The sequence below is a fragment of the Ambystoma mexicanum genome, chromosome 12 (genome assembly GCF_040938575.1).
Source record: "Ambystoma mexicanum isolate Mex_15411 chromosome 12, UKY_AmexF1_1, whole genome shotgun sequence".
NCBI classification, from domain to species: domain Eukaryota; kingdom Metazoa; phylum Chordata; class Amphibia; order Caudata; family Ambystomatidae; genus Ambystoma; species Ambystoma mexicanum.
The window spans coordinates 1,169,280,306-1,169,307,935 of NC_090936.1; the positions used below are offsets into that span (position 1 = coordinate 1,169,280,306).

General features: G+C 45.0%; 1 protein-coding gene across 3 annotated transcripts in view; it reads right to left on the reverse strand.

The window, feature by feature from the left end:
* Positions 1 to 6,623: 6,623 nt before the first annotated feature.
* The window catches only part of TMCC3 (transmembrane and coiled-coil domain family 3), a 295,227-nt gene continuing 274,220 nt past the window's right edge, over positions 6,624 to 27,630 (reverse strand). For all 3 annotated transcript variants that reach the window (XM_069629805.1, XM_069629806.1, XM_069629807.1), the window contains 2 exons: positions 23,110 to 23,245; positions 6,624 to 11,406 (listed from right to left, as the gene is read on the reverse strand). In XM_069629805.1, the coding sequence (XP_069485906.1) occupies positions 11,104 to 11,406; positions 23,110 to 23,245 (439 nt within the window). In that variant the 3' untranslated portion in view covers positions 6,624 to 11,103. The remainder of the gene's footprint in view (positions 11,407 to 23,109; positions 23,246 to 27,630) is intronic.

Here is a 27,630-nt window from a genome sequence, read left to right on the forward strand (position 1 = left end):
GTTTGCCCTGTCAAACATGCAGCTGTAAATGACTGTGCAAAGAACTGCACATTGTACTGCCTGTTAAGTGAGTAACGTGCGTTACTGGCATGGCTGCCCCTTATGGAAGAGTCCAGCTAATATCCGTAGTTCAATGTCCGAGCAGACAGCTAAGCCCAGGAACTGAAACATTGCTGCAACAGGGCCTGTGTTGCTATCAAACTGAACTAAGCTCTAATCTGCAATGAAGGGGAACACCCAGGGGAGCTCGTGTGGTCTCGAGGAACCATGCTTGGAAGATAGAGAGCACTGGACATCGAGTTGTACACAGGACTAGGTGTGTTCCATTAAGGTTCCATTAAGGTTCCTTTTCTCCGGACTTCCACAGTTGAGAGTTGTATGGAGAAGGTTTCTGGGACATTCTGGGTGCAAGGGTGCCTAAGCTTCAAAGTCAAACAAGTGGACATTTTGAATGAGTCACAAAAGCAACATTTCGCAGGTGGAAGTGTGTAGTGCGAGCGCTCAAGATACGCCTTGAAAGTTACATTACATTAACATGTGCTTCAGTCCCAAACCAGGATAACCGCGCATGGGGTGGAGACAGTGAAATGTTGGTCAATAGTCGCAGATTAGTATATTTGTTAGGTGCCAACCAAAGTGCGGGCATTCTTTTGGCACACTTCTGGTGCACTCGTAAACCTTTTGGGCAAGTGGTGCAGCAAGAGCGGAAAAGTCCTAATTGGCTAAACATTTTGTGTCGCTTTGTTTGGGGTAGAGGTGGCATTGCCCCCCCCCCCCTCTTTTAGCATTCCCGCAGCAAGTAGACCACGTGTAAACAAAGGGGGGGACATCTCCATCCCCTCCATAGATATTCGCACAACTTAACACTGATCTGTATGCCAATAACCTAATCAACGCACATGTTTAGAGACTCCATTTTGTATCCTGCCAACTGCCATCTTTTTCTGGGCCCAAATCGTTTCCACTGAGAAGTCAGCACTCCCTTCCTCAGCGCTACGCACAGACAGCCCAAATCACCTCCACTCCCTCTCAGCTCTGCTCGAGCCTTGTTCTTATGGAAGTCAAGCCATTTATTGTTGCAATTAGCTAGTAACAAATATTGACAGTATGTGCTCATCGCAGAGTGCGAGACCGGGGCAAGCTCCAAATCCCATGCCCATCCATCTCCGCTGACCTATTCACGCCCTCTTTACCCCCTCCCTGCCAGGCCATGGTCCACTGGCCCCCTGCCCTCCACTCTTTGAAATTAACTGCCTGCAGGACCCCTCTCAATAAACATACCAGATCAGCCACCATATACTGAATCCTGTCCCGCCACTGGTGTAACAGGGGTGGGGGGGGCCGCCAGAACATGTCCTTTTTTTCTTTTTGAATTTACTCTGCCTTCATAAAGAAATAATTTTTTATGAATGCAGAGTGACTACAAAAAGAAACTTTCTTTTTGAAGTCTGCAAGCTCCCCCCGCCCCATGGCATGGAAGACCCTAGGCTGGAGGAGGGAGCCCTAGGATTTCAGTTTACACAATGAAATTATTTCCGTTAAGGTTCGGTCCTTAATGCAAATAATGTCTTAAGAAGTCAGACTGAGTTCAAAAAGAAACATGGGCCTAATTACGGGTTTGGCGGTAACCGTGCCAGTGCCGCTGGACCCATAATGATTTACCGGCACCTGACATCCCAGTAACACCAGGGGATTACAACCCTGGCAGTCCGGGAAGTCAGGCACCGGCAAATATGTCCCCCATCCCCATTACCATAGAGTCCTATGCGAATGGGGACCACTGAAGCACCGGCACCGTTAATAACAGTGCCGGTGCTTCCGTGAAAACTCTACGGGTGGGTACAGAGCGGTAATATGCCGGTCCGAAAACAACGGTGCCGGTAAGCTTACCGGAAACAACAATGCCGGTAAGCTTACCGGCATCGTTGATTCCAGACTGGCATAGTTGTAATGAGGCCCAATTTCTTTTTGAAATATTAGGGCTCCCCTCAACCCCATGAAGAGTGAGAGTGTATGGTGAAAGTATGCACACTTAAATGTATGGGTGGCTGGGTGTGCGTGTGTGTATCTGGTGAATGGTGTGTGTGCTTGCGTTCAGGGGTGCAACAAAACCTACATTTCGGGGGGGGACAAACCCTTCAAATATTGGGAAAGGCACTAACTTCATGGTCGGTTGGGGAGGGGCAAACCTATTTGTTTGGTGGCATCTAATTTCTACACGCATTTTAATGAGACTATTCCAGTGCAGCTTCAATGTTCCAAGCAGTTAACTCTCTCCTTTAAGTTTGAAAGCACCCACTTATGGACTGCTGTGAAAATGGGTGGTCTCCTGTTCCCCCTCTACCCTTCCAATCACTCCCCTGGCATGCTAGTATTAAACCCACATCACGATTTCAATTGCCTAAAACATTTGGCATTTGAATGCAGGTACTAACAGTGAAATGCTTTATGTTAGTAATTGATGGGCTCTTGTTAACAGTGAAACCCAGGTGCCGTTTAATATCTGTGTCCTCATACACAAGTACTGGGTCGAGGTAGAGGTACATGGAGGTAATGCCTGACTTAGCTACTTGTAATCTTCATTACTCCTAATTCCACTCTTCCTCATCCCAGTACTTACCTATGAGGCAAGGAGCATCACACGTAAACTCTGGGACAAGGAAGGATGTGGAGGTAATTCTGGGACAAAGAGCCTATTTTGGAGGGTGAGGTGTGAGGAAGAGGGGATGTGTGGGGGGGCCGTATTGTGCAACAAATCATAATGGTTGTCCATGTCCAGGCTAAGCAGGCATGATATGTGGTATTAGTGGCTAGAGAGGCATTTTGGTGCAGCCAGTCTAGTCATTCCTGTTTGGTCTGACTTTTTTTTAACTGGGCATTTCTGATAAAGCAGTCCTGCTTAGTGTAATTACTTAGCTAGACTGCCCTTTGGGTGCTGCCAGTCTAGCCGTTACTTACTGCGGCATTGTATATTTTTCTGGGCATCCGTGATCATATGATATGTCATTTATAACACACCTGTACACAAGTGTTTCTAGGCGTGACAGGGAGGGAAGGTAGAGGTAGGACAAGACAAACAATCTTACTAGGCCTTGTGTCATTGAGATTGTGCAAGTGCGAGAACGAGAAGTGTAAGGGAAAAGGGTGGGGGGGGAGTGCAAGAGGGAGGGGAGGGGAGGGAAAAACAGGGCAGCAATGCTCCGAGTAAGTGCAGCCAGGGCAGCGTAGCTCTGGGTAGTGCAAGGAGAATAAGGGACTGTAGGGTTACAGTTACGGCCCCTGTGAGTGCGCGCTAGGGCCAGAGAGCATGCAAGGATGACTGATCAAGAAAGAGTATGGACTCAGTGGGACTGAGGGTAGCCAAGCAACCAGTCAGTAGGTCACATAGGCCAGCAGGGGAGAGAGAGAAATCAGAGCACAAGAGGAACATTTTGAGCTGCTTCCGGAACTTCAGGTGGTCGGCTCAAGTTTGAGAGGGGCAAGGAAGCCTTTCCAGAGGGAGGCACCCGCAGAGGAGAGAGATCGACCCCCCCTCTCTGCCTGGAGAAGCGTCTAACCCTTAGAGAGTTGGAGGTAGCTGAGCGAAGGGCTCAAGAGGGAAGATATTTTGGAAGAGAGCGTTGGATGTAGTGCTGGTCCCGGGCCCAGAAAGCCTTGTGGACTATGCAAAAAGAGTTGAACTTGATCCTTGCAGCAACTGGGAGCCAGTGGAGAGCTTTCAGGTCTGGAGAGATACAATCCCTGGGCTTGAGGCCAAGGATAAGTCTTGCAGTCCTGTTCTGGATTAGAGGGCGAGAGTAGAGGAAGGCAGACTGCGAAAGAGGCTGTTGCAGTAGTCCAGCCTAGAGAGAAGCAGGGCTCTAGAGACAGTGAGCTTCTGGGGGAAAGGGAAGAGTCCCTTCGAGGAGGAGCAGCTGGTAATGGAACTTCTTGGTGACGTCTGAGATGTGAGTCGAGAATTAGAGAGAGTGTAGCCAACGATGACACCAAGGTTGCTTGCCTCGCAGGAAGGCGAAAGAAGAGGGCCCAAAGCCGGCGGCCAGAGTGAGAGAGAGAAAGCAGGGGCAGGAGTCCCAATGAGAAGGTTCTCCATCTTACTGACATTAAGGCAGAGATCGCTGTAGGCACACCAATCCTGAATCACGGATAGACAGTCAGGAATGAGCGAGAGAGAGTAGAGGAGTCCGAGGTGAGCCTGAAGGAAAGCAGAGTGTCATCTGCATAACACTGAATGTTAGAGGAGAAGGTAGAGATCAGGTGGGCCAAAGGGGCCAAGTAGAGGTTGAAAAACCATGGTGAGAGGATGGAGCGGAGAGAAAGGGACTAATTTGGACCTGGCAGGGGCAGTCCAAGAGGAAGGAGGTCAGCCACTCAAGGGCCTAATCCGTGATGCCCAAGTTATCATGGAGTTGATTGATCAGGATTGATCAGGATGACGTGGTTGACCATGTTGAAAGCAGAGAAAAGATCAAGGAGGATGAGGACAGAAGGAATACTGGAATCAAGGTTAGAGAGCAGATCTTCATATCTTCACAGGTGTTCAGGAGAGCAGCGAAGCCACACTGATGGTCATGAAGACAACCAACATTTAGTGTGGAGACTAAGTTGGGAGATGGCCAGCTTTTCAAACAGTTTGCCCAGGAAAGGGCTGATGGGAGATTGGGCGATAGTTTGCTTGGCAGGCAGGATCGGAAGATGTCTTCTTGAGGAGTGGGTGCATAGTGGAGTGCTTAAGGGGAGAGGGGAACATTCCAGTGGTGAAAGAGTGATTACAGAAATCGGCCAAGGCTGGAGTGAGGGTGTCAATATGGTCCTTGATGGTTCTGGAGGAGCAGGGGAGCACCTGTTTGGACAACAATTTCATAGATCGGACTGGTCTAGAAACCTTGTCAGGTGTTGTCAGAGAGAAAGAGGAGAAAGGAGGAAGAGAGATAGAGACGGCCAAAGGGGGGGGGCTGAGAGAGGAAGAGGAAGAGGAGAAGTGAGAGGCAGAGCCATACAGAGGGCCTGGGTGGGAACAGGAGAGGTAAAGACCGCAACAGGATTGACCAGTTCCTTGCAGATTTGAAAGAGTTTGGCCGTGTTGTTAGAGGCCACAGAGACGCAGGCTTGAATGTGTGTTCTCTTCTTGACGAGTGTTATTGCTTCGACTGGCATTTTGGTACAACCAGTCTAGGTATGTCTAAATGTGGCCTGGCATGCTTTACTGTAATGTTATTTTGTGTCTACACTGGTCTACATTGTGCAGCCAGTTGGACATGTTTTCATTGTGGCATGGCATTTTTAATAGCAAAGCATTAGTGTTCCTGTGCACTGGTGATGACTTGCATCTACTGGATTGGTGTTACCCTACAAAACAATTGCAAACACTCCGACTTTTTAGCCAATTTCTCTCAGAAAGTGTATTGCACAAGCGTGATTATCTAAGCCGGCCCAGAGTGTGGTGCGACCCGTGATTTGTTGCGAGTTGGGGGGGCACCCTCAGCATAGCTCGCAGGGGGGCCCCACATTTTGTGTTACGCCACCGTGTCCCGCAGTATATACTTCCCAAAACTAACATCTGTCTATGTATTTGTTTGAATTGTGAGGCACCAGGGAACAAATTATAGATCAAACCCCACAGATAAGGCACCTCGGAGAAGGGCCCAGTACCACCATAACCCCATGAATGCAAGGGTTAGAATGCCCATATATCTGTCTATGCTTTGCAAAAGCTCCCCATCCACATATTCGTTTATGGCCACCATTATTCTCTGTATGCCAATGATTGTTGTTTAGCTAGAAATGTAACCTTTTATGAGCCAAGTTCGAACTTCCCACCACTGAGATGAGCCCAACTGACCCATGTGCCACAGGATCGACACCCGAGCAACAGCCGATCCAACGTGGCCACCCCATATAGAAAGATAAGTCTACTTCGCCAATTGCATCACAGAGTCTTGCACCTATAGCCTGTCGTCATTCATGATGTGTTTTTGACGTATGTGCTGCCTGTGTATTGTTTGGCAGAGCGCTCTCTGGCAGCAGAATGCTCTGCTTGCATTTGCATATCTTATATAAATTTGTTCCACTAGCAGTTATTCTCCTGGTCTCATTCCCTAGCGGGGTGTGTCCTTTATTTCGGTCTATTGGATATATGTGCATGTTGGGCAGGAACCTTCACTTTTTATGAACGAGCAAGAGAACTGCAGGACATACTGGCAAGAAGCAGAGTCAAGAAAATCACACACTCAGAGTTAAAATCGAACATTTGGACGCACCTGTGTGCGCGGCCTGCAAATGTGGCGGGGTGGGCAAATGCACTTCCTTTGTGAATTCCAACCTACGCCTCGCATTTCTTTCCAGAAAGGTCTACGTTAAGCATATGTGACACATGGTTCATCAAGTGAAATTCATGCATCTAGGGCTTAAGGCATGGATTACACACATAAACACTTATCCTTGTGAACCAATCGGCAATGCTTTCTCAGCCACACGTGTGAACTTTCATCAGTACACATATGTACCTGCCATTTCAAGAGAAAAAGATGCACTCTACAAGGTCCATTTGACATGGCGCTATAAAAATTCCCCATAACATAACATGTGAGAACATAATATGGAGAAAATGTATTGGAAACAAGTTTAAATAATGGAAATTGTTTTATTTTAAAACAAGTTGAAAAATAGCAGTTTTTTTCATTCAAAAAGGACCAATAAGCTTGGTAGAAATGTCCAACTAAGGGGGGGAAACACTGCACATTCCTGGACAGAGAACAAGAAATGAGGCTTGCACAGAACACACAATGGAACAGAGATTCCCAAGAACACAAATCAACATATGGTCATTAAAGTCTGTTTGCGCTTCTCCACACACATTGGTAACGGTCGGAGGTCCGCTCTCTACTCAAGAACAGCACATGTCTCATAAACACCCACAGCCCAAAAATACAGTCACTTCGGTCAAACGTCCTATAATCATGGGACATTTCTTTTTATAAATAAAAAAAACCTTTATTCATAAGCTCACAGTGGGTTTGGAATCTCTTGACAAAATGAGGGTACAGGAAGTCTTTTCTGGCGCCTTGCATATACAGAAGAGGAGCTTACCCGGATCTACACACGGTCTTTGGGAAGCTTTGTTACTTCGTTTTGAAGAAGTCTCATGTTGAACATCTCTCTCACAGATTTGTAGTGATGATAGCCCTTTTTTAATATAGCTAACACAGTCTTACAGTATTTCAGAGCCAGACAAAATGTGTGTTACTGTTAGTCAAGACAATGAAACTCAAGTTAACAAATTTGGAAAGGATTAGTGTTTTGGAGTAAACCTGCTACTATTGGAGACAATTTTTTAAAATAATTTCAACATCAATGAAAAGCCAATGGATTTTCCAATGCAGCACAACGTGGTACCGCTGTGAATACTTTGCCAGGGCATGAAACACACTTATCTTGAGGACAACAGAATTTAAGTTCTGTTTAAACAATGAATCTCAACTTTTTGGTTTGAACAAAACATGAACCACAATTTTGAAAAAAACTTTGAAAGATGGAAATTTGATCATAATAGGAATTTCCAACACCCCCTGTCAGAGCACTTGGTCTGAAATGCGCCCTCAAATATATTGCAGCCGACAATTCTTGTAGCCCAAGTTTTCACATTGCAAAATGGACAAGCAAGAACATCTTAAATAGCTTAAAACAGTCTCTCTATATATCTCTGAAATTTCAAGAATAGGTGCCCGAGAGTAGCAGAAAATTAGTTATTATAAATACTAATGCAGTTGCGAATGCTGGAAAACTGAATGCAAATTGCGGTCATTTGGCATTTTAGTATTACCAACATGCACCTTTGCAATATATGTCTTCTGTGTTACGTTAAAAACGTAGGTATTAAAAGAAAAAAAATACAATGGAAATCTTAATATGAGACAAAACATTTGTTGGTCCTTCTATTTTTCCTATTCAAACTTACTGTATATAAATCATTAGACTTATACAACAACACAAGGACACAAGGATTTCATAGGCCAGACACCTATGACATTGTACATTTCCAGCAAACTAAAATACAGCAGATATGGGACCGGAGGTACCATAAAAGGTGATTTGCCCAAAATTGGACAATTTGCTAAGTCTGGCAAGACACAGCTGACATTATAAGCCACATTTCTCGCATCCACGGGTGTCGATCAGTGGTATCTAATGTACAGTCGTGCAACGTTAACAATGCAGTACACTCCTTCACTGCATCCTAAATTAGTCACAGGATGTAGAGACTCCAATGCAAGTTGAAATTATTTTCTAAAAGGGTGAAAATTGTTCATTGTAGTGGGAAAAGGGTATTTTGTAGAGAAAACCACATTTTGAATATTTCCAAACATTATAAACTTGGTGGTTTTAACAGTAAACGCTTCATACTGTGCCCAAATATTGTTGCTCTTCTCAATAATGTCCTTATCTCACAGCATTCACCAAAGTCTTGAGATTATTTAAAATATCTACCGCCTATATGTGTATTCCTGTAGGCTTACATGAACTGTGCACACAATGTGAGCCTTGCCCTCTGTGACCTGGAGTGCCATAACAATTATAGGGCCTTTAAGAAGCCAACTATCCCCTATTAAATGCCTTGTGTTTACGATCATATGTAGATTGATGTCAAAGTGCCACCCACATCAGATTCCGAGGTGCACAGCTGTGGACATTACATGTCAAAGATGTAGAATATGTTGGAGGACACAATTCATTCGAAATGAACTTTTGATTAGGAGAGTTTTGGTGAACAGCATGATGACGGACACAGAAATAGCACGGGATGCAATCAATTCTTCTGATATAAGGAGACTTCAGCAATGGCAACATCACATTCCAGTTACCTAAACCCCAGTTGGAACATCTGTAATGAGTTTCAGTACATTTGTAAATACTAAATTTGATTTTCATGCTTTGCTTTCATTTACAAGTAGCAACTATACAAAACAGGAATTATAAAATGTTTTTTCCAAACCAAAAAAAGTTGGTCAAAGAAACGTATAGGCGTGCACTCATTCCTTCCAGTAGACATTGCACAGGTGAGGGACACACCTTTCTTTAGAAAAATTAGGGTAAGGTTCTTTTCACAAGGCCAGTCTTCCGATTCATTGAGGCCACCTGGCCCTCAACTTTCTATGTACATTGTCCATCGTGTTGTTGACCAGAAGTTACAGAACTGCAGCAAAGTCACAGGATTACGCTATCCCAGGAATGGGTCACAAAATGGTCGACAATGTGCTTCCTCCTTTAGTCAGGGCAAAAGCATTCTTGACGAGCAGCTTCATCCCATAGTACTATTGCACTCGATTTAGGCCCATACAGCTGTATACACGTAGACGGTTAGACAGTAAACGTACAACGCAATCCTAAGACATACTCCGACAATAAACTGGATACTCAACCAACTATCCAATGTAAACAGTTCCTGGCTTCAACGTCTACATAGCCAAAAGCATCCTTCACTAGATACAATTCGATGAATGTGTTTGTGCACTTGATGGGCGACACACTTTCGTCAAAAGGACGCCGTATAGGCCACACGAAACACAGTAAAGCAAATTGAAACAGCCTACCATGCACCAAAGCCATTGTTTCAAGCTTGCTAGCTCAAACCCCAGTGATTGGAAATATTGATTCGGATAAATGCATTGCAAGGATTCAACCTTTTTGCAAATTGCCTTCTTGGGTTTCTATTTTATCTGCATCCATAGTTGAGGTTCCGTTGGTCCCATGGGCAGTGATACCGATTAACATATAAGCGTTGCGTAGTAGGCAAGTGATGCTCTGAAAATAGTTTATTAAAAGCAAATCTAAAAATTCTTAGATATGCAGGAATTTGCACAGGATCTTAAAAATTCGAAATTCTTCTAAAATAAATCTAACAATGTGCCCTGCACCATTAGCACAGAAGGCCAATTGAAACCCAATTTTCTTGGGAATGCCAGGCAGTCAGAACGCTGCTTACCATGCACAACGAGTTACGGCTCAGGTGTAAAAAAATGCCATTCACCAATTTGAATGCATGATATCGGCAAACATTTGCTTAAACATAAATAAACCAAAAAAAAAAAAAAAAAAAAAAAAAATGACTTTCTGGATTAAGTAAGCCCATTTCCTGTCTATTTTCCCTGCATATGTTTTGCTTATTGAACGGTTTACTGGCTCCACAGTTATCCACCAGTTAACACTTTGCCTTTGCGAGTGGAAAAACAGTTAGGCGGTGCATTATTGGTGAATCATTTACGGATGTGAGGGCACCATGCTTCAAAATGCTTCCCACGGAGCGTGTCATCAACACATGGACTATCGACTGCCGTGCCAACTATCTAGAAAGTGGCAAACGTCAGCCATTTACCCATCTCTAGAAGCATGACCAATTAGAAGCCAGAATACGTATATGAAATTGAAAAAGGAGCCTTTTGCAAACCAATCAGCTTGCATCCACCGGTTAGTCCTCATGACCAGAGAACAATTGCCATTTTGGGGCACATGGACCAAAAACAGTACAATTTAACATGAATTCAGCATATTATAAAAACAATGACATACTGGGGTAACATAGTCTATTTTATGCAGTGGCATGCCGGTTCACATTCACTCCACGCCCGCCGCAGTGTGCATAGGAGAGATTGCTGTGGAACGAAAGAAAACGATGGGTAGCTTTGGTAGTATACAGTAGCATATACCATGAGTGAGGCAACGTTATCGTAGTGTGAAGAGTGCCACTGTGTTTGTGAACCTCGATATCTTTCCACAGTCAGAGCATCAGGAAGGGCCACCGGCTTGGGCTGAATCCATGCCGTTGATGAATGTACCGGCAGCGTACAAAGATGGCGGCCCTCCTTCAGTGCAATGCTACGCTGGTTTGTAAATCTGTTCGTCTTGTAAGGCCGCAAGGTTAAGGGTGAGCATGCTCAGTGGGATAAAAGTTCAGCTACTCATTTTCAGGTAGCTGACGCGTAACTCACCGACAACTGGAGAGAGTCGGGGATATGTCTACTGTGGAAATTAAGAAGACCTTGGCACCTACCAACTGTCAAGGCAAAAAGGGGATATTCCTTAAAAAGAACAAGAGGGGACAGTAGCTCAACTGGGCAGGAAGGTCCTTTCTACTGCAGACATGATGGGATCCCAGTTCTTACAAAAGATGGCCAGCAGCGTCACTGCACACACCGTGCAGACGATGTGGAGGCGGCTCTTCATCAGCGGCCCGATGAACTTGGCGATGGTGGAGACGCACACCAGGATGACGGTCATGAGGGCCAGGATGATGTTGATGCACTTGCCCAGCAGCACTTTGGCGTTCACAGTTTCCAGCTGCACCGCCTGCTGCTCCTGCTGGTGCAGCTCAAGTTTGGAGATGCGCGTCTGGCACGTCTCCAAGGCTTCCTAGGGGGAGGAAAAAAGGAAACAACATTAGCAAATACACGATACAATGTGTGACTTTAAGTAGCAATACATGTCGTGCGCTCCATCAGGCAGACTCAAATAATCGATTTTGCTACAATTTTGGTCAACAGATCACTGTGTCAAAGATTCCACTGAAAGGATGCCCTCATTTTCAAGCACAAAGCATTGCATTTTCAATGTCTCCAATGCAGAGTTCACCTTTTCCAAAATACTAAAGGGCTAATGATTTGGAGATGCGGTTTCCATGGTAACACTGGCTGCATTTGAACTCGTATAAAGTTGCCTATGTGCCTGGGCGCTGTGGAACACGCTGAGCCTGCTCAAGCGAAGCCCACGCGGATTCATTTTATGAGTAATAACAGATTTTCATATTCAATTACGATTCAAAAGGAAAAGATGACGAGCACTGGCTCTGAACCGGGGTTGAGCAGAGGGCATCCGTAGCATGGGGTAAATGACCAGTGGATGCACAGAGCCCTCCCGTGCTCTGGCCTAACGGGGCCCCCCACAGCCTGTGCTGTTCAGGGGCCCGCACATGTCCCTCAGCCAAAAACAAAAAAAAAAACCTTTTTATTTAAAAATAAACAAATTACAAAATGGAATAGTTTCTTTTTGAAGTCACTCTGCCTTCATAAAGAAATTATTTACAGAAATAATGTCTTTATGAAGGCAGAGTGACTAAAACAAGATTCTATTTCTTTATGAAGTACGAGGGCTCCCTCACCACATGACATGGGAGCCTACAGGCTGGAGGCCTCCATGTCATGGGTTGGGGAGCCCCGTGGCTTCAAAAAGAAATGGTTTGTTTGAAGTCACTCTGCCTTCATAAAGAAATTATTTGTTTCCGGTTTGGTCCTTTTACAGAAGTAATTTCTTTATGAAGTCAGAGTGACTTAAAAAAAAAACGATTTCCTTTTTAAGTAATGGGGCTCCCCTCCACCCAATGACATGGAGGCCTCCAGAGTCTCTGCAGATAACGGGAACAAGCATTCCTGGCTGCTGCAGGGAGCTGAAGGTCTTGTTCCCTGGACCAACATATTAAAGTTAAAAAAATGTATTTTCCTTTAATATGTGTTGCGTGCATGTAAGTGTGTATATGTGTGTATATAATGTAATGTGCATTAATGAGTGAGTGCATGATACGGACTGGGTATGCCTGTGTGAGTGTATGGTGAAAAGGTGTACACTTAAATGTATGGGTAGCAGGGTGTGTGTGCGTATATGGTGAATTGTGTGTGTGCTTGTGTTCAGGGGCTCAACAAAACCTACATTCGGGAGGCTGCTAACCCTTCAAATGTTGGGAGAGGCGCTAACTTCACGAGCGGTGGGGGAGGGGCAAACCTATTTGTGTGGGGGCCTCTAACTTCTTTATGTATTCTAATGAGACTATTCTAGTGCAGATTCAATGTTAAAAGCAGTTAATTCTCCCCTTTAAGTCTGAAAGCACCCACTTATGGACTACTGTGAGAATGAGCGGTCTCCTGTCCCCTCTCTACCCTTCCAATCACTCCCCTGGCATGCAACTACTAAACCGACATCACAATGTCAACTACCTAAAAACTAACAGTGAAATGCTTTATGTAAGTTATTGCTGGGCCTTTGTTAACGGCGAAACACAGACATTGTTTAACATCTGTGTCCTGTTCTGTCCAGCAATGGCTTTGTAGGTCAGCCAGGTTGGGTCAACATAGCCCAAAATTTCAGGGGATGGGAGAGGAATGAAGCCCAGTCAAATCAATGGTGTTGTGCCACTGCTTTTGTTTAATACCATGATTACCTATTGGTAATCTGCATTACTCATATTCCCATTCTTCCTCATCCCAGTACTTGTGTGAGGCACTTTGCCTCATACACAAGTACTGGGATGAGGTAGCGGGACATGGAAGGTATGCCTGGCTTAGTTACCTGTAATCTTCATTACTCCTAGCCCCACTCTTCCTCATTCTTGTACTTATCTATGAGGGAAGGTGCCTCATATGTCAGCACTGGGACATGGAAGAGGGACGTGGAGGTAATTCTGGGCCGATGTGCTGATTTTGGGGGTTGGAGGGAGAGGGGTTGTGTGGGGTGCAGGGATTGAGGGATAAATCGCAGTGGAAAGCCATCTCCAGGCAAAGCAGGCAAGATATGTGGTATTAGTGGCTAGAGAGGCATTTTGGTGCAGCCAGTCTAGTAATTTCTTGGTTTGACTTTTTTTAACTGGGCATCTCTGATAAAGCAGTTCTGCTAAGTGTAATTACCTGGCTAAACTGGCATTTGGTGCTGCCAGTCTAGCCATTTCTTACTGTGGCATTATATATATTTCTGGGCATCTGCGATAAAACAACCATGATAAGTGCTATTGCTTCGACTGCCATGTTGGTGCAACCAGTCTAGGCATGCCCAAATGTGGTCTAGCATGCTTTACTGTAATATGTTATTATGTATCTAGGCTAATCCATAATAATGTGCAGCCAGTGTGACATGTTTTCATTGTGCCATGGCATTTTTAATAGCAGAGCATTACATTAAAGCATTAATGTTCCTGTGCGCTACTGGTGACTTGCATGTATTGGATTTTTGGACTGGTGTTACCCTACAAAACAATTGCAAACGCTCTGGCTTCTTAGCCAATTATTCTCCTAGTACAGTGTGTGGCGTACAAATAAATTAGCAAGCTTGTGCGCATTGCATAAGCGTGGTGATCTAGACCGGCCCAGAGTGTGGCGCGGCCGATAATTTGTTGCTGAGCTGGGGGGTGGGCCCCTCAGTATGGCTCGCAGGGGGGTCCCCAAATTTTGTGTTACGCCACTGCTTCTGTGTATGTTGTGTGCAGCGCAACCAATGTGCTCATATTATGTATTCATTTCTGAGCAAAATAAGTGGCTCAACTGGGCTGAATCCCAAGCTGGATAACCCCTTTGGACTCCACACATTCACTTTAAAGTGCTTTGTAGTGGAAAACACCAGTTCAAATTCAGAATATTAGGAACTAGCTGCATGCATACCATATGCCGATTCAGCTGTGTGTGGCCTTATGTGGGGCCTGGCATGGTGGAGCCCCTCTAGCTAGTCCTCTGTTTTGGTTCAACAGACGGTCATTCTTGCTATTGGGACAAGTGTTAGTTCCATAGTACTCTTGTTATGGTTAGGGGTTCCACAGTCACTGTGACCAGCGAGATTACTCACGTACCACTCTTGGTTTCTCTTGTGGTTTTCACAATCACTGACAAGGGAAACCGCTCCTGTACATGTCTTGCCTTTTCTGATGGTCTTCACAATTACTGTGAAAAGGGAGACCCCTCCCGTAACACTCTTGGCTTTATGTATGATCTTCACAATTACTGTGATGAGGAAGATTACTCCTGTAGCAATTGTTACTTTGCCCAGCACCCCCACTGGGTGTCACACTGCTCCAGTTAACTTGGACTGGATGGGGACGTGTCACTGGTTCTTCCTAGGGCTGTGGGCTGGCTCGTTCTCTGTACTTACTCGCTGTGTTTCTCTCTCCCTTTTCTATTGTACGTCTGTGGCTACGCTGAACCTTTGACTTGTTGGTGCTGTTTATGGACCACACAGCCCACTTCCCTGAGGTCATTCCACAGTCTGACTTCTTCCAGCTTCCAAGTGGAACGGTTCTCTGTCGAATCATGGAGTACTCTTGCGACCTTTCCACGTCATCCCTTCGACCGAGGACCAGCTTCTTTCCACAACCTTCTCGTTCCCAGGTTTGAGCTTCTCAGACTGTGCAGGCTTGACGTCATCGTCTCCCTTCAGCCAGTCCTCCATCGTTTTTATATTCTGTTGCTGGGTCCTCCCCAGCAGAGGATCAGGGTCCCCCTTTTGTTTCCAAGAGATATTTTTTTATGCCTCCTTGGGGCCAAATCTTACCAGTACTGGGTATCTTCAGTGAATGAGTAGTTGTTATTGCTCCTTCACTCTTCTTCTCAGTACTATTAGATTCCAACCTATTGCCATTCTCCGTGTCCCTTTTACTCTTCCTCTTCTCGGGAAAATGAGGGTCTCAGAGGAAAGAGGATTAGGGAGTTCCTTCATGGAACGGGAGTGCCTAACCCCATAGGGTAGTCTCTCCCTGTGAGGTCCCACTTACTGCCACCCCTAGGGAGAATGTTGCGTAGCGGGCTCGCCTCCCTAGACTCACAGGGAAGGCTCCCCCCTGGGGAGAAGTGATGAGATCCCATGAATTGTCACAAAGTGTACTAACTATGATATTGATGTACCCTGCATTATAATTGAAGTGAGTGCTAAGGTTGAATTTGTAGTGGTATACAGTGTGTGTTTGTACCTAAATCTTGGTATAGCAGCATAAGAGCGTGCATCGTGGGAGAGGGTCATAGGAGTGTGTGTCATTGGAGCCTATGTCGTGGGAGCACGTGCCGTGGGAGCGTGTGTGCCATGAGAATGTGCGTCATAGGAGCATGACTAATAAGAGTGTGCATCGTTGGAGCATATATTGTAGGATCATGTGTTGTAGCATCAGGTGTCATAACAGTGTGTGTCGTAAGAGTATTGATGTGGGTTTTCAGGAGAGGTACATTTTGTATTGTACCAACTGTGAAACTCGTACACCTCTTTGTATAGTTTGTATGAAAGATGTACATTTTGTATAGAAGCTGTTAGCATGGCAACTATGCTTGGACACAGACCCTAGGAAAGGGCAGCAGGAGATGTCGTAGTGGTTCTGCGAGGGTCACGTCAAATCCCTTTGTACAATCAAAATTCTGACCAATTGCTGAGAGAAAGCTAGCGGAAGGGAACCCCACTTTCTGATAAGATTGTGAACTGTGGAATAAGGCAAGTGTGAAATCGATGGAGTGATGCCGAAAGAATGCTAGGAGACGGGAACTCACGCTTTCTGATGAGAATGAGAAAATAATGAACTGTGTTAAAGATGGCTACGTGAACCCGTCGGAGGGATGTCAAGGGGAAAGCTACTGAGAGTGAACCCCGCATTGAGATAAAGCAGAGTGAACTAAATATTTGGCAAACATGAACCCGGCTGAGGGATGCCTATGAGTTGGAGTGAAGAGTAATGCACCCGTGAAAATTGTGTTGACAAGAGTGAACCCGGCTGTTGTGAGCTGTATTTGAAGGGTCGTAGTCAACATGACGGAGGGATGCCCATTTTGCATAGCAGATCCAATCCTGGTGGACGGAGATCCTAGGGGCGAAGAGCAACCACCCAAGGTACAAGACCACTGAAGGAACTTTTGTTTGTTTGTTATTTTGAGCCAGCAGGCCCTCTAAGGCAAGAGACTTTGAGGAAAGAGACTTGGCCCTTGAAGGTTCTGGTATCGTTGAATAGACTTACGAACCTCGTGCTGGAGAGGCACAGCAGTGTGCTGTGCTCAGGAGTCCCGCCTTGTCCCATGCTAAAAACATGGGGAAGGGAGACCCCGCCATACCATCCTGCCTTATTTTGTGAACACTTTTCTTTTCTGGTGAACATTATCCCACACTCTTTTTGAAACTTAGTGGTAAGGATTGGCAATAGACTTTTTTTTAGTATAGGCCCTTTTTATTTGACAAGAGCCTACTAGGACTGCCTTATTATTTGATGGTCGTAGCTTGCTCCCATCTCAGCTTTAGGTGTTTTTCTCAACCATGCATACAGTTTAATAAACACCCTTGAACTTAGATCACTTGTGTCTGTCTTTACTGTTGCCACCATGTGTTCCTTACACCACTTTCTGGCCCTTTCCTTGAAAACCTGTTTCACCCGTTGCGTTTTGCTTGTTGTGGCTTCTTTGTGCAGTACCTGGAGTCCCATTTGCTGTAACAGCTTACCAGTTTTGAACCTTTGTTTAAGATCCTGTTTTGATTCTGAAATGTGCCTGCTTTGTGCAGCATCCTGAACTCTGTATGCTGTTACAGCCCACCCCTTTTTAAAACTGTATTTGAGATCCATTTTGTGTCCTGTATGGAATCTTAATTGCCCTGGCTGCTGTGTGCAGCGTCCTATCCTGCTGCATCGTCTGCTTCGTGCACCACCCAATCCTCTTGCAGCAGTTGCTTTGTGCAGCGCCCTGTCCTTCCTGTATCGCCAGCCTTGTGCAGCACTCAGTCTTCCTGCTTCGACTTCAGCCTGTCAGTAACTGTGAGCTTTCCCCCTCACACTCCTTCCTCCCTTGCAACAAACACCCTGTTTGTCTGAGCTTCCTTTCCCCCACAGACTTCCCCGTTCTGTTCCTCTCGGTTTCTCCTCATATTTCCCATTTCTTGCTTTACTCCTAGAATTTGGCTCCCACTTGTGGGTCTGCCTTTCGTGTGCCATGTTCCTTAGTATTCCAAGTATCTGCTGAGTTGGCAGTGATACCCTGTCTTGTTTGTGCCTAGTGCTTGGAGAACCCTGATATTCCTAGTATGCTAGGATTCCGAGTGCCTGTGCCTGCTTCTCTGGTAGTCCGGATATCTGTTCCGATTCTTGGCCCTTTAATCTTCTTTCTACTAGCAAACACCTGTGCCCTATACATTGGTACTTTAGCCTCTGTTTTCAGATTGTGAATGTTTCATTGTTTTCTCCGTCCGTCCCGTACCTGGTTATTTTTATGCACTTTGTTTTTTCAACCTTCATTGCAAATTGGTTCAATGTTGTGCCTCAGCTCTGTATCCGTATACAGTGTGACCCCTGGGTTGTCTTCCAGTACGTTGGTTTATAGCCATATTGGTCTCTTCACTGATATGCACTCTAGATTACTAAGACTAAGATGTTCACTATTGCAGAGAGTAAGCAGGAGGATAAGCAGATTAAGTCAGCATGTCGTATGGCAATTGTTTTACTCACTCACTGCCCGTTGAAGCTTTCTGTCAACTCAGTGAGGCGATTCATTACTCATTACACGATTCTTGTATACACCTTGACATTTAGTAAGTGAATAAGTTGATTATTAGTGGGTTTTTGTCCCTTACAGATTGTTTAACACTTTCAGTAGTTTACTGTTGGAAGTAATTGATAACCGACTATGTTAATGTATCTATTAGCTACACCTCTTTTTAAAATAAGTTATTTGTATCATTTTATAGATTTGTTTTAAATTCGTCCCTGATGAAGAGAAAGTTATTCTTGAAACGCGTTGGGCCTGATGAATAAGTATATACTACACAAAACTTGTATTGCCTCAATTCACATATGTGGTGTCAGAATGTACATGCTAAATTGTTATTTATTTAACATCATATTGAAACTTGACCTATATCAATAATTTCTGTTTAATTTTTGGCTTCATTATTAGGCCTGTGATAGTGTGCGGGGACAGGAGTTCCCTATCACGAAACCTTTTTCTTTTTGGCTTTCATTAAGATCAGATAAAGAAAAGACTTACGTTCGACTATCCCGTGGGATGTCTCAACTGTCTCAGTATATAGTCTCCAGCTTTACCCTGCCGCTGCATACAATCATATCTTCAGAACGCCCAAACCATCATACAGCTGTATGATTAAGAGTAATCTGCTGGTATCGATCCCTGGGACTTTCCCTAATCTCCCTGGAGATCCATCATCATTCCAGTATTCCTTACTCTGATCAATCCTTGTTACCCAGTATATTTGCTTGCCTTTCCCGTGTCGCCTACAGTCAGTTCCTGCCCTTGCAGTTCCTCTGACTACCAGTCTCAACATAGACCACCCTGGTATGTACCCTGCTATATGCCAAGTGTTGCCTCCTGAACCCTCTGTGTTCCCCACTTCTACTGACAATTTGTTTATACTTTCTATTAGTACCCGGTGAGGGGGGTGTGAGCCTCCCAGCCAATGAGGAGGCTTGGAACAAGGTCCTTACCACACAGGGAAAGACCCCGCTTCGAGCCTCCTCAGAACGAGAGGCCGCTATCTTCCCTAGCTGGGAACAAAGATAAGTGCGCTCCCACATCCCCTGCACCTTCCCCCACACCCTTTTCACACATATCTGTACCGCTCCCTACCCCAACCCTGTTTACCTGCGCTGCTCTGTCCCTCACTGGTGCTGGGCAAAATACTGTTCCTGGCGCATGTCCGCTGTGTGATTAGCTGCCATGGAAAGGGAGAAGGGACTACATGTAGTCCATTCTCCCAGTTTCCTGGCGGACATTTGCTTTGTTTACTTTAAAAGCTTTTTTAAATGCCTGCCATGGAAAGTGAGAAGGGTAGTCCCTTCTCCCTGGTGGACATTATATTTTCCTCAAGTTGAGAAACAGCTTTCATGCGGTTTTGCAACTTCAGAAAAATTACTATTCGTACCCTGGTACAACGTGCCGGAGTATAAATAGCAATAGAAGCCTAGGAAGGGGGCCTTACGAGACCAGTAATGCGCCCCCTTTGCCCCCTTGGGTTCTACTGGTTTAATGTATTTTGCAAACACTGTTGGCGAAATTCTCAAAATGTATTTTGGTGCAAATGCTGAGATGCTCGACTGCGTCTTATTTCCATCCAAACAAAATCCTCTATCCTCAATTTGTTTCTATTTTTTTAAAGTGCAGATGTATACTTTCAAAAGGTCCTTTTTGACCCATTTTGCAAAGATCAGAGGGGCACCTCTGAGCCTTTTAAAACACATCTTCATTTGAAAAACAGGTTGCGTTTTAAAATGTGCAGAAAACAAAGACCTACCTCTGGAACAGCAGCAGGGGAATGTGAGTCGCATTACAGGGTCATGAACTTCTACTGTTCCACTTGCATTTCTATCCCTCAAACAGCGATAGAAAGCATTTTATTTTGTTAGCTTTGCATAAAACGACCGGTCACTGTGTAATGTGCTCCCAGCAACAATGTGGGTGTTGGGAGTCTGTAAAACATTAGTGTCAGGAGAGGTGAACTGTGCATTTCTCAAACAACTGCAGATAAACAAGCTCAATTGCTGTGATGGTTTCATTTGTGGTGATTTCTGAGAATCTGCATGCATCTTCTCGCCTTTTGGGACTTGGTTTAGTTTTCCAGTTTGCGTTTTGTTTACCCCTCATTGTCACCACACTGGCAAGCATGCTGCATTCAAAGTGTTCTGCTACACAGGGGAGAATGTAACTGGGCCCGATTCTCAATGCACACAAAAATGTGAAACTACGTGACCTTCATTTGCAAAAAGCATCTATCGCATGCAAAGGGATTTTTGTGGTGCAAATTACTTTCAGAATTTGGAACGGGCAGGCCCTGAAAGAATGGGTGTGCAAGAGTGACACTTGAAAGCGTACCCCAGTTCTCGATGGAATCTGTTTTCCAAGCGTGCCTGCCATGCACCCAGTTTCCCCAGAGTCTGTGATACCTTGTCAAAACGTGGGAGCAGAGGGAAGCACGCACGTGTCACACTAACCCATAAATATATATATATTATTGATGGGTGCATGCATGTCTCCAATGCATTTAGACAGGGTCTGGCTGAAGATAGCCTATCCCCACCACCGACCCCCTGCAGAATCGGGTCCCTTCAAGGCGCAAGGGTCACATCCACCACACACTTGCGTGCACAGTCTACCTGAGACCCTGCTCCTAAGACTTTATAGGTTTAAGTGATATTTGGGCACCAACAAGGGACATTGTCACCCGTTCAGCTTATTGGTTAAAAAACAGCTATGACGCTGTTCACAGATTTCGGCAAATCTACAAACGGTAGGTTTCCGTTGATTGTCTGAAACGGTTTCCCTGCACCAAGATGACTTTCATGCTAGCAGCCATTATGCCCTCTACTAAATGAGGATTCTTGAAAACACTTAAAAAAATAGGAAACAAGATTATAATAGGGCAATGTCGAAGGAGTACTTTGTTATAAGTGTGCTTTTAGTTAGGTGCTGACGAGAATATTATGCAATATCTTTTTTGCTGTTTTTATTAGCTAACCCAGGGTCTGCAGCCTACTACACCTATGATCACTCACCATTGACTATGCTGGGTGGGGCTGATGGGAGTTGTAGTCCAATCATCTGGAGAGCCAGTGGTTGAGGACCCCTGGGCTAAACCATTCGTCATGAAAAACAATTGCTGCTTCTTTTTGGGCAAAGGAAATCTCTTCCAGGTCATCACCTCGCTCCAGGAACCACACTCTGATCCTAAAGCACTAACATCATTTAGAAAAGCATCAGTGGTGTGCAGCATCTAATGGTGGGTCTGTTATCAGGGGTGAAGAGGCTGACAAGGTAGTACTGCAGAATTACAAAGAAAGTACCAGGTGGAACTCAGTTATTCTCCGTCAAATAGTCAGTTACTACTGGCATCTTTTTTGTTAATAGTCCCTCTGTATGCATATACATGCTGTCAGGTTTTTTTTAAAACATTTTTTAAAGGGGACCATTTTTCGCTAAATATGAAGACATAATACTCCAACATTTCTATGCCAGCGAGAGGTAATGCAATACTTCCCTGAAGAAGTCCTCTTTGTGTGGTCTGAAACATGTTGACAAAGTGAAGGTGGCAGTCGATTGAGCAGATCGAATTCTTAAAAGTTTCATATTTGTTTAACCAGGTGTATCCTCAGTTCTCGCTCACGGACCCCCAATTCTTGGGGTTTTCACTGACCCCATAGTCACTACCCTAAGATGATGTGCTTGAACCTTGTGTTTACTGTGGGCTAGCTGTATGTACAGCACGAAGGTTGTATGTGTTTTGACACCTTGAACATTTGCAACATTGCAGTTATTCTAATGGTTTTTTAAAACTTATTTTACTTAATGGGAAGTTTCTCTCCTCATTCAACACTCTATTTCTCCCCTATATCCCCCACATTCCTAGCTGCACCTCTCCTTTTATTTTTTCTCGTGTTTCTCCAGAATTTACTTACCTTTCCAAACCACATAGATTTCCACACCGCCCATAGATAGATGGATATATCTATCTATCAGAATTTTATCGTGAAAATAGAGGTCTCCTTTTCCCCCCAATTTGTATGACTGGAGGCCTTCTAGGAGAACCTCTAGTGCCAAGAGGGCCATGATGTATAAGGAATTCATTGTTGTGTTAGGTTACATCAGGGAGTGTGAGGGCAGTCATTGGTTGATCATACGCAACCTTAACCACAAGTTTAACTTGTTCACACAAGTTGCATCCCTGTTTCAAGCTGGGTATCCCAGGACACTCCGAAGTCTTGGCCCGCTCATGTCTTTCGCAAACCAAGAATCATTGGGCCATGTCTTTGTGTCGACACGTTTCTGCATGTCCAATGCAGAAACTTGAACTGTTGCAGGGCGCAGCAGCTCGAATGTTGCAATATGTTTTAAGTACAGCACCCCGCAGTCTGCAAAATCTGTGGTGGCTACTGATAGTTTAAGTAAGTTACAAGCTAGCCATTATGCCCTTCAAAACGCTGCATTACCCATTTGGTCTCAGTCTGGCCTTTCCTATGCAGGGATGGTTTTTAGTGTTTTTAATTAGTTAGGGTAGTAGTTATGGGTTTTTAGCGGGTTTTATTTTGTGCAGTGTTAAGATGCCACATTAAGCAGGGTCATTTAACACTAAGAACACATTTCATTGGCTTAGGCCTCCTAGGAAGCATTGGTTATCCTTGGTAGGCAAAATTGGCAAGATACAACTGAAATAAAATAATTATACCATAATACTTGTTCCATCACACTTTGGAAGAGCTTTGATTTTTAAATTAAAAATAGCCTTCCTGTGTTGCATATTATTGAGGACATATTATGAGGAAACGTCCAACTCTTTTGTTGGTCTACACACTGCTGAACGAAGGAGACGCTATGCAAAGGGCTGGCGGCGTCCTGGTACCTGAATGTCCCGCGAGCGCTCGTAGGCCTGGTACGCCACCTTCTCTTCTATACTGGCCAGTTCTTGCTTCAGGTTCGCCGTCTCGTGCTGGTGGAGGTCCGTCAGGTCGTGAAGCTGGTCCTCCAGTCGCTCATACCTGTTGAGGGCAAACAAAGAGGGCTTGAGCTCGATCGAAGGAAACCGCTAACGTAACCGAGCGCGTCCTACTTGTACTGGCTGTTTACGTATGGACATCGTTAAAACACAACCAACAAACAGTGAAACAAAAGCGTACATCTGAAAAAGTAACTGCATACAAAGAAGCGGATATTTTCATTTTTAAATATGTGATTTAAATGCTGTAAAAATGTACACTCGTTGAAATTTGTTCTGTAACATCCTTTATTGTCATTCGAGTGATGTAGGTTTTCTCCAAAATAATCAATGACACTTTTATTTTGCAATATTGCTCACGTATAATGGCTATTTCAAGCAGTTTCCTCTAAGTGGAGACATGCTGAATGCTGGTCTATGTGATCATGATTTTATTTTTTGGCGTGACATTTTGCAGGTAAGACTACTTTCCCGTCATTTTCTCTTGGCTTATTTTATTAGCTAGCCTTTTTAGTAAAATAAGTAGCCGTGTTTGAGACATTTCTTAGGACTTTGTAGAAGCTTTCTGGGGAGCTGGAGAAGTGTTGGCTTTGACCAGCTGGGACGGAGCACAAAAGGGGAGGGGGGTTGAGGGGCCATGATGGGGATCATCCCCGCCTCCCCACACCGTCAATCACGTGAAGAAAGCTATTTTTTGTTGTTGGTAATTTTCAGACGTGTCCTGTAGGTTTTATTAAGGACATTTAGCAATTGTTACTGTTCAAGCAATAGACTGGACACACAAGGTGTTCCTCGAAGAAAGGGGGGGGGGGGGGCAGCACAATGTATCCACTTCTACCACTTCCCCCACCCCCTTTCTTTGTCGAACACCGCATAACAGGCATTCTGGAGGTATACAGCTTCCAGGTCATGACAGGAACTGAGAGATCGAGGAAGACATTACTAATTCTTATATTGACATAGAATTTATATTTTGAGTTATTTACAAAAGGAGGTAACGTGAATCCAAGCATTTCCATATTAAGGAGATGACACGTAATGCCCTGAAGACGATCTGTGTGGAAGGGTCGAAACACGTGTTGGCAGCATTCCAGAACAATATCAACAACAAGAGATCTACGTTTGCAAAAACAATTCAGTAGTTGTGTCAATGGTTTGTACTGCTGATCGTACAGTAAATATTTGAGGGGATTCGTGCGCTTGGGTGATGGATAGTATCTTTACGTTTTTGACATTGGTTAAGGGTTAGGACCATATCTCCACGACCGGTGCTTGCAAATTGCCAATTATAATAGTTTGGAGGATTTCAGGTCCAGAGCTCGCAGAGGTTACAAACCCGATTTTTCTGTTTCAATTACCTTCACTCCTAACTGATCCTTCACTCACCCGTCCCCCCTGAGACGTAAGTATCCTACCTCTAAAGCTAGTACGGACTTCAGTCACAGGGTCTTTTTTTTTCTTCGTTTTACTTTATTCTTTTGGCATCGCACTCCTTCCGTTGGAAGCGGGGGACACGCCCACAGCCTCGGATCATTATAACGAACATGGGAAGCGGGGGACACCCCATTCGGTATAATAGGATTCAGAATATTTGTTTGTGCCAAATACACTGTAAATGTGCATTCAGCATTTTATATCTGATATTTTGGTGCAATGCCTGGGCTGAGTAGGTGGTTTAGCCAATACTTATGCACACCTGCACTCCTGCAGAACAGTAGTCATTTCATCAGGGGGCATTGTGTAGAGGTGCACATTTAGGGCCTTTAATCAGCATCAGATTTTGAGCTATACAGATCTCCCTTTGTAAACTCAGTGGTTTGAGGCAAAGGAGCAGGAGACTAAGACTTTCAGCAGCCACTTTTGCAGGGAGTGGAAGTCATGCCATGGTGGCACGCAAAATGTCAGTATTGACATGTTTTCTGGTGGATCGCAGGTTGAATGAGGTGGACCAGCATGAGGCAATTGCAGTAGATCCTGAAAGTAATCTTTAAGGAGAAATTCAAGACCTTTATTTCCTCCTAAACTATGATGGTTAACGGTCGACACTTACACTCACAATCTGCAGAGTAATTATGTTTATGTCATGTTCTAGGTTTTATGTCTGCGCCCATAAGCCCTCTGGTACTGGGTTGCGCTTTACAAATGGACAAATAAATAAATCCCTCGAGATCAATAATCCAAGATTAAGCCTGGTCTGAGGAGTTAGGTTTCAGGGATGTGGCACGCAATGGAGTGCAGTACAGTTTGGACAGGGGTGGCAGGCAGTGCTTCAAGGTGCCCCGATAGTGAGCCGTTACCTCAGTCAATATGTGACAGGACCAGTGTCGAGAGCACAGTCTGAAAAATCAGACCGGAATGAGCGTCCTAATTTTTCAAATAAGGTGGCCATCAGAACGCGTTCGGCATGCTGTTTTGACATGTGCCATGGTGGTCAACGGTGGAGTCCTGAGATATTGGTGCATGGCCAAATGTGGGATGGGGTGCTGCAGTTGGGAGCGCCGCTCTAGCCACATTTGGTCTCATACGTATAAAAGGCGGACACAAAAGGATTTGTCTGGGTTAAGTTATTATGAGGAAATGGTCATCCATTTTTTCGGCGTATGGAGGAAATGTTCCGGTTTCCTGATATCATCTGGATTCGTGTCTCCAAGATAAATCTAGGCGTCGCCTTCATGTGGACATATGGGGATCTCTCGTGTTGGTCTGACCATAGAGATCGCAACAGCTCCTTTAAATGGTGGTACAGCACGGGTGACAAAAATCGGCTCCCAGCGCCGAACATGTCAAGAGGAGGAGGCAAAGGTCTTGATCTTCCCAAACTGGGCCTACTGGAGAGGAAGCCAGAAGACCAACCCAGAATGATCGATGCATCTCAAAAGGTAGATATCTACATGTTCTTTGAGTGCGGAAAGCCCTGGAGGAGGAGTCCGCTCATGGTGGGTATTCAGGGCTTGTGTAATCCCTCCCCGACATATACTGAGTTGTTTAAGGACACACAGGGTCAGGTAACAACACAGTGCCAATCTCATTGCGCTGAACCAATGCAAACAAAGACTCTGCACCCTTGGTTAAGGTCTAGTTTCTATGTCATGATGTATGGAAACACATGTTCAGTATCATTTAAAGTGAATATGGAGCCCCTGGGCAAGATGCGTTGGTCTTCTGAACCCAGAGCTCTGTTGCAGCACTGTTGCAGCCATGCCTTTAGCCGCATGAACCAGGACTTGGATGACTGCACTGCAGGTCGTGGTCTTTTAGCGTGAAGAGAGCACGTCAGGCCTCGCGTGGCTGCATGTATTTATTTATTTATGAAGTCAGGATGTCCAGTAACTTCTATAGGATAGAGTGTCAGATGACAGAGGCCGTCCTCGGGCGACTAGGTCTCCACAATACGCGGTGGCGAGTGGATACGCCTGGCGACAGTGCGGCAGAGCAAGCAGGAAACATAGAAAAGGGACATTAACAAGGGAGTAGCCTGCGCCGGCCTTGCTTTGCCGCTGTGGCACACAGACTTTTCTTATTTATTTATTTGATTACTTCTGCCGCACCACATGGCCGTGGGCCTTTTGCAAGCATTTTCTTTTTGAAAATGTGTGATGTTCCAAGCACCTGGGGGTGCATTAAGGAGAGAGTGAGGGCGAGCCCATGTTCCTGCTGTCTGGGGGGAAAGCAATAGCCATTGATGACATCATTTCAGCGCAGCCAATCCTCTTCCAGCCAGCAGCACTTTCTCCGGTATTTTTTTCCTTTGACTCAGGAGGGAATTGTCACAGAAATGCCATGTTTTACATAACAGAACAGGTGTATTTGTAGCACACACGTTCACCCCCAGAGGGGCATCTTGGCGCTTTTGACAGATGTTTATTGTTCCCCCACTTAATGGTACTCATTTTATCAACCTTGGAAGGATGAAGAGCTGAGTGGACCTGCCGAGATTTGGATGTGTGAGTATTGAGGAGAACTTGAGGAGACCCATCCCCGGTTCCGGATGCACCTCAAGACCTTCCTCTTCGCTTCTGCCTTTGCCCCTCTTCTCCCCTGCTGATCTATTTCTCTCTCAGGCACCGTGCACCTGGCCACCCTCCGTCCTATGGGCCCAGGTACCTGCTCGCCCTGCCACCCTCCTGCACTGCCTCCGGGCCACCCCTTGTACTGGGGTCTGTATCTGTAACTATACAGTCCCCCACCCACTTTTCTTCTGCACTTATCAGATATACCCCATCTGCTTAACCTGGCACTTGCCACTTGCTGGCTGCACTCCAACTGTTTATCGCCTTGTTTATTTATTTTACTTATTATTATTTCTGTCTCTTCTCTGTTCCGCACTTTCCACCTCTCCCCCCTTCCATGCACTTTCCCCCTTTCCCATGCACTTGTGAATTCTCAAAGTCACTGGGCCTAGTAAGATTGTTGTTGTTGTTCATTGTT